The following is a 12,397-nucleotide window of genomic DNA, read 5'->3' as shown; positions in this document are numbered from 1 at the left end:
TTAAAGTGAAATTAGATTGCATTTTATTTAGGTAAGTGAAAATTTGCCCCTCCCCGCCCCCAAACAGAACTAGGAATCAAATACTGTCCCAGATAAAAAGAAACAACGGTACTTGAAGCTTACAGGGAAAGCCCAAATGTCCAGCCCTTGGCGGTCGCTCCATACATCCAAGGAAAATATCGGGATGGAAATTATCAGGTGTACAGAGACAGGCAACTCGTGGGCGGTTAGCAAAACAACCTGAGGGGGAACAGTTTCTCTTCCCCGGATTACCAGAAGTGGTGAGTTTACAAGTCTTGCATTATTTTCTATTGTCACGTGGCTCTGTAGGAAGGCCAAAAAATAGCAAAAATGTAGGCACTTGCTCCAACTTCAGCAGTTTACAGTGGACAACTTACTACGTCATAAATTAACAGCAGCTGTTTAGAATTAACAATACGGAACTGGATTTCCCGCTACTGTGGATAGCATTCTCTTGCTACTAACCTGTGGCTGCAGGGAACACGGGGACCGAAGGGGTCTGATTCATCCAGAGGGGTCACCCAGCAGCCAGACCGAAAGGCCGGCCACACGAGGACAGGTGGACTGCACATGCAAATGCAGAATAACGTGAAAGCAGGAAATGGGTCTGCCACACCCGGGCCAGATCTTCCAGCTGTTCAAAAACGGGCCCGAGAGGAAACGGGCTGGTATTTGCGACGGTCAGAACCGGTCCCAGTCACGGCCACTGTGTTCTCATCCTTCAAATATCCAACAGCACGTTGGCTTTTCATTCTCCCGATGGCCAAAGAAAGGGATTTCAGTGAGGCCGCTTTTTCTCTCTCTTTTTTTTTTCAAGTTGGGGGATTTTTAAAAGTTTAATAATTAAGCAGAATTGGTTATTATGTTGGCTTGGAAATAACTTAAAAGGCTAGATTCTAATTCCAACGGAGGGGGTCATATGGACCCCAGATATCCCAAGGGATCATAGGCAAAAAATTGGGGGCCATGGCACAAGACAGAGAGGGCAAATTGGTAAGATGGGGCGAGGGGAACACAGGAAGAAATCAACGTAAGCCAGGCCAGGTAAGGTGAACTGAGGAACCTGTTAAAATGAGGTCTTTTCCTACGATGGCCTTTTTTTTTTTTTGGCGGGGGGAGAGGAGGGTGGCATCAGGCTAATTGGCCTGAGAGAAGCAACTTTCCAGTTTGAACAGAAAATTGTCTTTTGGCTAAGAGTAGTTACCTGGGAAGGTCTGGTGTTAAAATGACCGGTTGGCGTGACTATTACAGTGGGATCTGGGGGTCCAACTGGGGCTTCACAATCGCCTGGCCGTCCCAGTTTAAATCCCTGAACAGGAGGATCTAATTTAAGTAAAAACTGCAGAAGCAGAGATGGCAGGCAAGTTTTTTTTTTTTGAGTCCAAAAAAAGAGAGTCTTTCACTACAGATAGGTAGAGGCGCCTATTCTGACAAACTCCTTTGTATATCAGCATAAACCTGAAATCATCTTGACATAGAAAACTTTCCCAAAAGCATCTGTCAAGCAAGGCATTTTACAACTAAGCCTTCTTAAAAAAATTTCTTTCCAAAGGCAAAACGGCTTAAAAACCAAAAGCAACGCAGAAAACGGACCTTTTCAGAAATGCGCCACCAGGGGGCAGCACCGCACCAGTCTCGCTCACCCAACAGAAGCTGGTTTATTTCGGGAGCGCCCTCGGCGGAGCCAACGCCCCCTCTTTCCCCGGCACCAACCCCTATAAAGTGGTCACTGCATCAGAAAGTTCTACGTGACCTGCTTTTGGAACACAGTCAACATGGCCCAAGAGGCTTCCTAATCGCTAATAAAACCAGCAAATCTAAGTGAAGCAAAGATTTTATTTAAATCAGTGGTCAAATCACAAAGTATCCAACCCGACATAATGCAATATTGTTCTAAAAAAGAGTGAGCATAATAAATGTGGCAAAGTCAAGATGCAGCGTCTACCAAACACCCTCTGACAAGAACCTGACTCCTTTCCTGGGAAGCGTGAATGCCTGTGGCCCCGCATGGAAGAGAATTAAAAACCGGAGCCGTCCTTCTCTTTCATAACACGAAACAATACTTGCAGGGAACACCTCCACCTGTCCAAACAGCCTCGACAACCAGGAGGAAAGACTGAAGTTAATGGCTACTAAAAAAACCACCATCCACTGCGCTGGAAAGAAAACATTTCACAGTAACTATCAGAACATTCTGTAGGGTTTCCAAAAAAAAAAAAAAAAAGAAAGAAAGCTTTTTATTCTGCGCACATTGCATGAGAGGAATGTGATGGACTTCAGAGTAACGCGAAGTAAACTCAGATCTACTCGTCAGGGAACGTGAACGGAAGACAGTGCTCTTCTGATGTGCACGGTCATTTCCTGGGTGCTGATTCTGCTGGGCACAGTGATGGAATCTTCCCTGCGCTTCACCATGGTTCCGTGCCCCGTCCTACACTGGGGGGGAGGGGGGAGAGATATCCACCCCAGAAATGCACTTCCCTAGTAAGAAAAATAAAATATACAATAGATACAGGCGGAGGAGGAGGACTGAAAACATACATATAAATACAAAGAGACGATCATCCAGTTTGAGAAGCTGAGCTAGGTTATTGCCAACTCCAGTTCCCAGGGATGGACTCAGAGCCTGAAATCAGAAACGCTGTATGCACGGGGAGGAGAACACGGTTGGTCTTGCCAGGGGGCCGCGGTACAAGGCTATAGAGCTCCTGAAGAAGCCTCAGGATTGTCGGGGCTTCGGCGACACACGACGGCCGTCACCCCTTCTCGGAGCCCCGAGTTCTGGGAGGGGGCAATGGGGGTGGTGGGGGGGTCTCAGGTCTGCAGGGGGTCCTGCTGCTCCTCTCGTTCACATTCTGGTCCTGCGGCGGACGGTGACCTGCGGGAGGAAGTGAGAAATGAAAATCCAGGAGCTGTAGGACAAGTCGTGGAAGGTGTTTGGGCCTTGCCTACCTACGGCCGACCCGGGTTCAAATCCCGGCGTCCCATTTGCTGCCCCCCCCCCACCGGAGCACCACCAGGAGTGATCCCTGAGTGCAGAGCTGGGACTAAACCCTGAGCACTGCTGGGTGATTTACCCCCCCCCCACACACACACCCCGTGGGCCAGGAGATGTACAGGGGTCACTCCTGGCTGGGCACTGAGGAATCACTCCTGGTGGTGCTCGGGGGACCAGATGGGATGCTGGGGATCAAATTCTGCTTGGCTGCGTGCAAGGCAAGTACCTAGGCACTGTACTATGGCTTCAGCCCCCAAGCACCACTAGGTGGGGCCCCCAAACAAAAGATGAACGAAACAAACCAGTACCAGGAGGGAGAGGAGAGAGGAAAGGAGACAAACCTGTGTGTACCAATGGATACCAACCCACTTCATATATTTATTTATTTATTTATTTATTTATTTATTTTGTGGTTGTTTCCGTTTTGGCCTCAGGGCCACACCTGGAGGTGCTCAGGGATCCCTCCTGATGGGCTCGAGAGACCATACGTGGTGCTGGGAATAGAACCGAGTCGGAAGGCAAGCGTCCTCCCCACTATACAAACGCAGCAGCCGAGACAGACACGGCCTTTATTTTTTTTTTTCAAATGTAGGAGTACTGCTATGTATTCAGCCATTAATTTAGCTGACTGAATTGAGCATCAACTCCACAATTTTTAAATCCATGTTAATTTTTTTTTTTTTTGTCACACCTGGCGATGCACAGGGATTACTCCTGGCTCTGCACTCAGGAATTACTCCTGGCGGTGCTCAGGGGACCATATGGGATGCTGGGATTTGAACCCGGGTCGGCCGCGTGCAAGGCAAACGCCCTACCCGCTATGCTATCACTCAAGCCCCTAAATCCATGTTAATTTTTTGTATTATTCTTTTTTTTAGACACCATCTTTATTTTTTTGGGGGGGGGGGCAGGGGGACACACCCAGCAATGCACAGGGCTTACTCCTGGCTCTGCACTCAGGAATGCTCCTGGCGGTGCTCAGGGACCATATGGGATGCTAGGAATCGAACCCGGGTCCGTCACGTACACGGCAAACGCCCTCCCCGGTGTGCTCTGGCGGCAGCCCCTCCAGACACCGTCTCTGAGCAGCAGCCTCACCTGGCGCTCTAGGAATCCGCAAGCTCCGCTCTGGTGGGGTCCTGCCCCTGCTTCTGGGGGGTCTCCTGCGTGTGCGTCTGCTGCCCGTCCCCGGATTCTCTCGGCGCGATGCCTTCCGGGCGCCCCTCCACCTTTCCCTCCTCCTTCTCTTGCAGCGTCAGTTCACTGGTATCGGGGGACGCTCCGGGGGGCGCTCCCGGGGTCTCGGGGCCCCCGCTCTGCTGCGGCCCTTCGCCTTCCATCCCCGCCGTGGTTCCGGCCGCGGCCTTCTTCCCCGGGGCCGGGAGGGGCGGGCCTCCGGGAGTCGGGGAGGCCAGGCCTCCCTCCGCAGCCTCGCTGCCGTCTGGGGAGATACCCGGGTGCGCCTGCTCCCCGGGGGCCCCTTCTCTGGGGGGTGCGCTGGCCCGAGGCGCCTCTTCAGGGCCAGAAGCTGGTGGGGTCACTTCTTCTTTCTCGACGGCCGCCTGCCCGTCGGCGGGGGCGGGCTGGGCCTGGGCGCTGGGGGCTGCGTCTGGCTGGACGCTCTCCACCAGCTGTGGGGCCGGAGCCCCCTGCGGGCCTGCCGGTACCTGTTGGGCCTGCGCCGCGCCTGGGTCTCCGTCCGCGGCGCCGCTGCTGACCACAGTCGGGTCGGCTGGAGACTCGCGCACAGACACGGACTCTGCCTGCACCTCCGGGCTGGCCTCTTCTTCCTCGGATTCTAGAATCTTCATGGCTCCTTGTAAGACCTGCTCCTCCACGGCGGCGGCCACCAGCACCAACGCCGCCTCCGGGCTGGGCACCGGGCTTGCCGCCGCCACCGCCTCCTGATGCTGGAGTTCCTGGTCCAGGGGAGGAGGCGGGCTCGGCGCGGGCTGCTGGGCCTCCGTTTCCTCCCTGCCTCCCTCCACGGCTGCTCCTGTCTCGGCGGGCTCCGGCCCTGGCTCCCCGGGCCTGGGGGGCTCGTCCTCATGCTCGTCCTCATCCTCCTTCTTTTCCTCCTCCTCCTCCCTGAGGGGTCCGGCCTCCCGGGGAAGGCCCCCGGCGGCCGCCTCCACATGCTGGCCAGGGGCGGCGGCCTCCACGGAGCCCTCACTCTCCACGGCCGTGGAATGTTCCGGAACTCCTTCCTGGAGCTGAGTGCAGGGAGGGGCCGGAGGCGGCTCCCGGGGGGTCGCAGGCTTGTCGAGTGCCCCCAGACCGTCCACCTCCGCCACGGGCGTGCTGCTGTTGGTCTCGCTGTCCGTGAGGGTGTCGGCGGAGTCGGGAGCCTGCTCCAGCGGCTTCTCGGCTCTGGCCCCATCTGGGCCGTTGTCGTCGGCGTGGGGGGACATCCCCGGGGACTCCGGGGGCGCCCCGCTCTCCTGCGCCTGCTCGGGCGCCTCGGCCTCGGGTTCCGTCGGGTCCTGCACCGCCGTCGCCGACGCCTCCTCCTCGCGCCCGGCCTGGCCCACCGCGGCCACCACCGCCTGCAGGACCTCGTGCGTGCGCCGCTCCAGCTCGTCCGGGTCGGGGAGGCCGCCCTCGGGCTCCTGGACCGGGGTGGCCTCCTCGGTGGTGTCGCGGGAGTCGCCGAGCTGGGACACGGCGGAGACCATCTCGGCGGTCTCTTCGGCGCCGGACACTTCCGTGGCCTCCTCGGCGCCGAAGGCCCCCGCACTCTCGGGCGCCGTCACGGCCTCGGAGACGCCCTCCGCCTCGCTGGTCACCGCGGCCTCGCTGGTCACAGCGGCCTCGCTGCTGTCCTGGCCGCCGCTGCCGGGCAGTGAGACGTCCTCGGCGGGCATCTCGCCGGCCAGCAGCTCTCGGACCTGGACCCGCGCGTCGTCCCCCTCCGTGGGGTCCCGCGGGCCGGACACCGCGGCGGAGATCCAGGACGGGGACCGCTCCTCCACGGCCCGCGCCCCGTCCACCACGTCCACGACCACCGTGTGCACCAGCGTCTCGCTGAGCTCCTGGGGCACGTGCACGGCCGCGGGGGTCCCGGGGGCTGCCTCCTGCCGCTGCGCCTCCAGCTTCTCCCTCTCCACCGCGTCGTACTCGGAGAGGGGGACCACGGCGGGCACGTCGGGGTCATCGTCCGCGGCGTCGGTGGGGCCAGCGGCCGCCTCGGCCTTCCCGTCCGGCCTCTTCTTCCTGCGGCCCGGGATGAGCTTCCTGATGGACACCCACGACTCCTCCCTGGCCGCCTCCGGCTCCGAGCCCGTGCGCTCCGGCCCCGCGGCCGCCGCGTCTTCGCTCTTCTCCTCCAGTTTCGTCCTGGACTTCTTCCGCGTGGTCACCAACCGTTTGAAGGACTCCCAGGTGGACACGCCGTCGCCCTCGGTCGGGCTGCTGGCCTGCTCCGGGGACGCGCTGCCAGGGCCGGTGCTGCTGCTGCTGGTGGCGGCGGTGGTGGCCGCGGCGGCTGCCCGCTCGGGGACTGGACCAGCGGCGGGGGCCGGCGCGTCCCCGGGCTCCGGGTCCTCTCGGGCCGCTTCCTCGGGCCGCGCGCCCTCTCCGGCGGGGGCTTTGGGCGCGCCCTCGTCGTCGGAAGAGGAGGCCTTCCGGGCTCTCTTCTTGGACGAGCCCACGCAGATGAGGGCCTCCCAGGACACCGACGTGTCCACCTTGCGCCGGGGCTCCTCCTCGGGGGGCGGCGGCTCAGACGCGGCGCTCTCCGTGGACGACAGCGTGGCGCTCTTGACCTTCTCCGCTGCCGCCGGCCCGTCCTCCTCCCGGTCACTCTCCGAGGGCCTCCGGACGCGCTTCTTGGGCGTCACCATCTTCTTGAAGGACGCCCAGGGCGTCACGCCCTCGCGCCTCTTCTCGCCGTCTGAGGTGGCTCCTTCCTCGGCCTCTCCCGTGGCCACCGCCAGGTCCCCCGCGGGGCCTTCGGGGTCCTCGGGGGACGACGCTGAGCTCTCGCCCTTGGGCTCCTCGGGGGACTCGGGCGCGGCGGCCGCCAGCGGCTCCCCGGCCTCCTCCTCCGCGCCGCCCCTCTTGCCCTTCTGCTTCTTCCCCGACAGCTTCTTTAAGCCCGAGCTAGTGAAGAGCTTCTTCAGGGGGCTGCCCTGCGCCTTGCTGGCCTCCTGCGAGACCAGCGCATCCACCTCGCTCACGACGCTTTCGGGGGGCGCGGCCACAGCCGGGGTCTTGCCATCGTCGGGGCTGAGCTCTGTGGGCTTGGGGAGGGTGTCTGCCTCCGTGGCCCGGGGCTCTGGGGGTGTCCCCGGCCCCTTGGGGACCTCCTGGGGCTCCTCCTGGCTTTCCACAGGTCTGTCCGGCGCCGGGGGCTCGGGCTGGGCGTCCACCAGCTCCGCCTGCGACGTGCTCACGTGGACCTGGGCCACGATCTCCACCTTCTCGTCGAACACTTCGGTGGCCAGCGGGGCCGCCCTCTCTCCCGGGGAGCCCGGGGCCTCGCTTTCCAGGGGCAGCTCCACCTTCTCATACTCGGCAGACAATCGCGCTTCGGGGGTCCCCTGCGGGGGGCAAGGGGGCTCGGCCGGGAGATCTCCCTGCGCCTGCGCCTTCTCCTTCTCCTTCTCCTTCTCCTCCGCCTCTCCCTTCTCCTTCTCCGGCTCCTTTCTCTTCTCTGAAGTTTCTAGCTGCTCCTCCTTGGTCTTCCGGAAACTGGTCTTCTTCCTCCAGCCAGCCCAGCCCTGCGTGAAGAACTTCTTGAAGGGCGAGGCGGAGTCGCTGGGCGGCGGGCTGGTGGGCGGCTCGGGGGACTGGCTGGACTCTGGATCTTGCTTTTCTGGGCCGGCATCGGCTGTCACCGCTGCTGCCGCAGGGGCGGAGTCGGAGTGGGGCGCCGGCTGCGGGGTGTTCTGCCCGTCTTCTCTCTGGGCCTCTTGGGGGAATTCTGTGGATTGTTTCAGTTCGCTCTCCTTGGGGGATGATGCTTCCTCCGCCTCCCTGCCGGCCTCCTGGTGGTCCCCGGCCCCTTCGCCTTCCTCTGGCTTGACAGTGAGGAGATGCACGGTGTCCGACTTCTCGCTCTTCTCCTTCTTCACGGTGAATTTCAGGCCCACAAACTTGAACACCTTCTTGAAGCCCACGTCGGTGTTCTGGGCCTCGGGGGCCTGGGCCAGCTCCTCCAGGTTGCTCTCGGAAGAGGGGAGCGGGTCGATGATCTCGGGGAGCTCCTCCGGCCCGTCCTTCCCGAGGTCGTCGGCCACCGGGGGTTTCATCGCCATCTCTCTCTCCGAGCCTGTCTCGCTCACATCCTCCGCCTCTCTCTGTCCAACTGCGGGGAGAGACAAGGGGGAAAACGGTGACTGCTTCGGAAACGGACACCCCGGAAGAATACCCGGCTGCTAAAATACATTCTTTCACGGCACGTGAAGTCCAGGACCGGTCGTGAATAAGGACCCGGTCTACGTGGGTAATCTAAAAAGCTTCTTTTTAATAATCTTCTATGATTCAGCTTCGGGACTGGGAGATTATACAGTGGTTAGGGCAAGGGTCTATAATATGCACTGGACTTGGGTTCGAATCCCAGCATGATATAGTTTTTGAAGCATCACTGGGTCCCTCCAGAACCACCAGAGTGGCCCAGGTTACCCCCAGCACCACCATATCCAAGAAATGTGGCACCCTCAGGCCTCTTCACTGAACTGCGGGGCTTGCCTAGCTCAGGTCCTTGCAGGGACAAGCACTGTTCAGAAGGGCCCCAAATGGACAAAAATTCAGCTCAAAGGTTCTCTTCATGGCACATGGAAGTTTACAAGTGCAAGGCAGAGGCTGGGAGATAGTACAGCAGGCAAGGTGCTTGCCCTGCACGCAGCAGACCCGGGTTCGATCCCTGGCACCACACCCGGGTTTAACCCCTGGTACCCCAAGCTTAGCCAGGAGTGATCTCTGAGAGCTGAGCCAGGAGTCAGGCCTGACACAGCCAGGCATGTGAGGGCGTTTTCAGCACTGCCCCAGTGGGGACTGGGCTGTGAGGTCCTAAAAGGTTCGGTTTTCCTTTTCAAACAAGACAAGATTCAGGGCTACCTGGAGAGGAAGCCTGCGGATTCTCGGCACTTTTCACCACTCCTCGGCTCTCACCCCACCCCGCCACTCTCAAACTAATTCCTGGCCCTGCGCTCAGGGATCACTCCTGGCGGGCTTGGGGGACCCATATGTGTGTGGTACCGGGAATTGAACCCAGGTGAGCTGCGTGCAAGGCGAACAAGCTCCTTACCGCTGCACCATCTCTCCTGCCCCTCTCTGCATTTTGAGTCTGCAGCAGGGCAGGCAGGTTTGAGCTGGCATGCTAATGCTTGGCCTTGGCATGGTGACCACCCCCCCCACCCCGGGAGCCATTAGAGAGCTGGGGGGTAGCACACTCCTATTGATCCTCACGTCAGCATCTCGAGCAGCACGGGAGGCACAGAAAAAGATCTCCACAAAGAGGGGCGAGCCAGGTCCCCGCCCTGCTGCAGCCCTCACACTCCACCGCTTCACAAATACTCGCTGCAGAGACGCCAAACTGTCAAGAATTGCAGCTATCTGGGTGTGGTGTGCAGGCTTTGGGATCTTCTCAGAGTCTGGGTGGGCAGCCTCCCCCCACGCCTCTACTTGAGATAGTTCCAGCAGCCACGCCCACCCCATAGCCACACCCACTTCGCGAGCCACGCCCAATCCATGAGGGGCGCCACCACAGCCACGCCCACCCCCATAGCCACGCCCATTCCATGAGCCACACCCACACGCACCCATGTCCAATCAGTGAGCCCCGCCACCACACAGCCACGCCCACCCCATAGCCACACCCAACCCATGAGCTCTGCCACCGCATTGCCACACCCACTCCATCAGCCACGCCCACCACACAGCCACGCCCAATCCATGAGCCCCGCCACCACGCAGCCACACCAACCTACCACCACCTCTGCCATATCAACTCATTGGCCCAGACCAGAGATCCTGAAGTCTCTAGACCCCTCCTAATTTCTAAACACTGAAATTCCACAGCAAATTAGATGGGAAAGTGACAGACGCCAGCTGAACTCAACAAACAAAACCAATTATCACAGAAGGCTCAGCTAGCAAAGAGCTCGGAGAAGGGCTTGAACAACCAGTGATAAGCTATAACAACTTTCCCATTTAAAAAAGTTTAATTATCCTTATCGATTTCAATCTGGAGCTTTGTCACATAATCGATTTCAACTCTAGGACTATAACAACAGTTGTGGCTCTTGTCTACATTAAAATAAGTAAAAAGAATAGTTCAGCTCAAAAAAAAAAAAAAAGACTTCCACATTGCACAGAATGCTGTGAAACCACAGGCCTCACGCTCTGGATTCGGTCTGCTCCGTAAAGGATTTTGTGGGGGAAAGTCACTCCAGGGCCTGAGAGTGTTCAAAGGGGATCGTGCTTCCCCAGCTAGAGGCCCTCGGTTTATCCCCAGCCCTGCAAGGTCCCTGAGCAACAATTGGGAGTAGCCCCCAGTACCACTGGAGATGACTTCAACCCCCGCAAACAGAAACAAAACCCTGCAGAACACACATCTGTGATCAACTTACTTTCCACCCAATCACGTTACACGGACACACCTATTCCCCGGGAGAGAGAGCTCAGACCTCCAGCATTAGGCCTTTACGCTCTCCCCTCTGCGTTTCAAAGAGCATGTTTAATCTGGGCCAGAGAACAGCTCAGAGGCTGGAGCGCAGGCTTTGCACCTGGGAGGCCTGGCTGCTACACGGCGCCCCGAGTACCCCGAGGAATGACCCCCGGACTGTGGGTGTGACTCTAACACAAAACAGAACAAAACGAGCATGTATGATCTTCTGAAAGGGGGAGAAAATGCTCCAAGTTTGTTGGGGGCGGGGAGAGCTTAAGAATAATTCAGGGGGCTGGAGTGATAGCACAGTGGGTAGGGCGTTTGCCTTGCACACGACGGATCCGGGTTCGATTCCCAGCATCCCATAGGGTCCCCTGAGCACCGCCAGGGGTAATTCCTGAGTGCAGAGCCAGAAATAACCCCTGTGCATCGCCAGGTGTGACCCAAAAAGCAAAAAAAAAAAAAAAAAAAAAAGAATAATTCAGTAAGGACCAGAGACATGGCACAGCAGGTTTGTCTTGCAAGCAAGCGTTTGTCTTGCAAGCAACCAACTTGGGTTTGATCCCCGGCATCCCATATGGTCCTTTGAGCACTGCCAGGAGTGATTCCTGGGCACAGAACCAGGAGTGACCCTTGAATATCACCGGGTATGCCCCCCAATAAGAGAACAGGTCTGTAGCAGAAGTATACATAAAGTGTTCTGTCTCTGTGTCTGTCTCTCTCGAGTGCCTGGTTAGCAGAAGGCTACAAATTTAATCCCCAGCACTGCCCCACTGTGCCAACTGCTATCTTGCTGGCGCCACTATTCAAGATCCCCAAGGATGCAGAATGAAATCTCTAGTACTGCACCATCAGGGGTGTGTGAGCACCATGGCTGGCGTGTGAATCATAACAGCAAAAAAGAACAGGGAAAGGGAGTGAATAAATAAATCATAGATACCATGCACACATTATTTCTATATATTCATAAGAAAAATATTAAAACTTTAATACATATTTTAATACATTTATTTAATTTGTTTTGGGGCCACATCTGGCAATGCTTAGGGGTTAGTCCTGGCTCTGCACTCAGAAATTACTCCTGGTGGTGCTCACAGGACTATATGGGATGTCGGGGATGGTCATGTGCAAGGCAAATGTTCTACCTGCTGTAGTATCTCTCCGGCTCCAGTACATTTAAATAATTACTCTCTATATTTTGGTTTTGGTGCCAGTGCTCAGGGCTTGCTCCTGGCTCTGTGATCAGACATTACTCCTGGCAGTGCTCTGAGAATTGAAACCAGGTTAGCCATAATCCAGAGTGCTATACTACTTGCTATACTATCTCACTGCACCCTCCTCAAAAAATATATACATACACATATGTATGCATATATATTCTAATATTCCATTTATTTATTTATTATTATTAGTAGTAGTAGTAGTAGTATTTTGCATCACACCTGGTGATGCACAGGGTTTACTCCTGGCTCTGCACTCAGGAGTAACTCAGGAATTACTCCTGTTGGTGCTCACGGGACCATACGGGATGCTGGGAATTGAACCTGGGTCAGCCGTGTGCAAGGCAAACGCCCTACCACTGTGCTATTGCTCAGCCCCTCCATTTATTCTTATTGTAAGTCTTTATAATTAAATCTGAAGGTTTAAGTGATTTCCAGGATTGACCTTACATGCTTTCCAAACTACAAAAACACACTCGAGAAAACTTTCTGCGAAGGCGCCCAGCACTTTGGCGGGCGCCTCTGAAGGGCGGCTGAGCTCACTGA

General features: G+C 57.3%; 1 protein-coding gene across 2 annotated transcripts in view; it reads right to left on the bottom strand.

The window, feature by feature from the left end:
* AKAP12 (A-kinase anchoring protein 12) overlaps positions 1–12,397 on the bottom strand; it is a 105,311-nt gene continuing 92,914 nt past the window's right edge. For both annotated transcript variants that reach the window (XM_055135268.1, XM_055135269.1), the window contains 2 exons: positions 4,118–8,327; positions 1–2,899 (listed from right to left, as the gene is read on the bottom strand). In XM_055135268.1, coding sequence (XP_054991243.1) covers positions 4,126–8,327 — 4,202 coding nt within the window. In that variant the 3' untranslated portion in view covers positions 1–2,899; positions 4,118–4,125. The remainder of the gene's footprint in view (positions 2,900–4,117; positions 8,328–12,397) is intronic.

This window comes from Sorex araneus, chromosome 4 (genome assembly GCF_027595985.1).
Source record: "Sorex araneus isolate mSorAra2 chromosome 4, mSorAra2.pri, whole genome shotgun sequence".
In the NCBI taxonomy this organism is placed as follows: Eukaryota; Metazoa; Chordata; class Mammalia; order Eulipotyphla; family Soricidae; genus Sorex; species Sorex araneus.
This window is presented reverse-complemented; position numbering and strand designations above follow the sequence as displayed.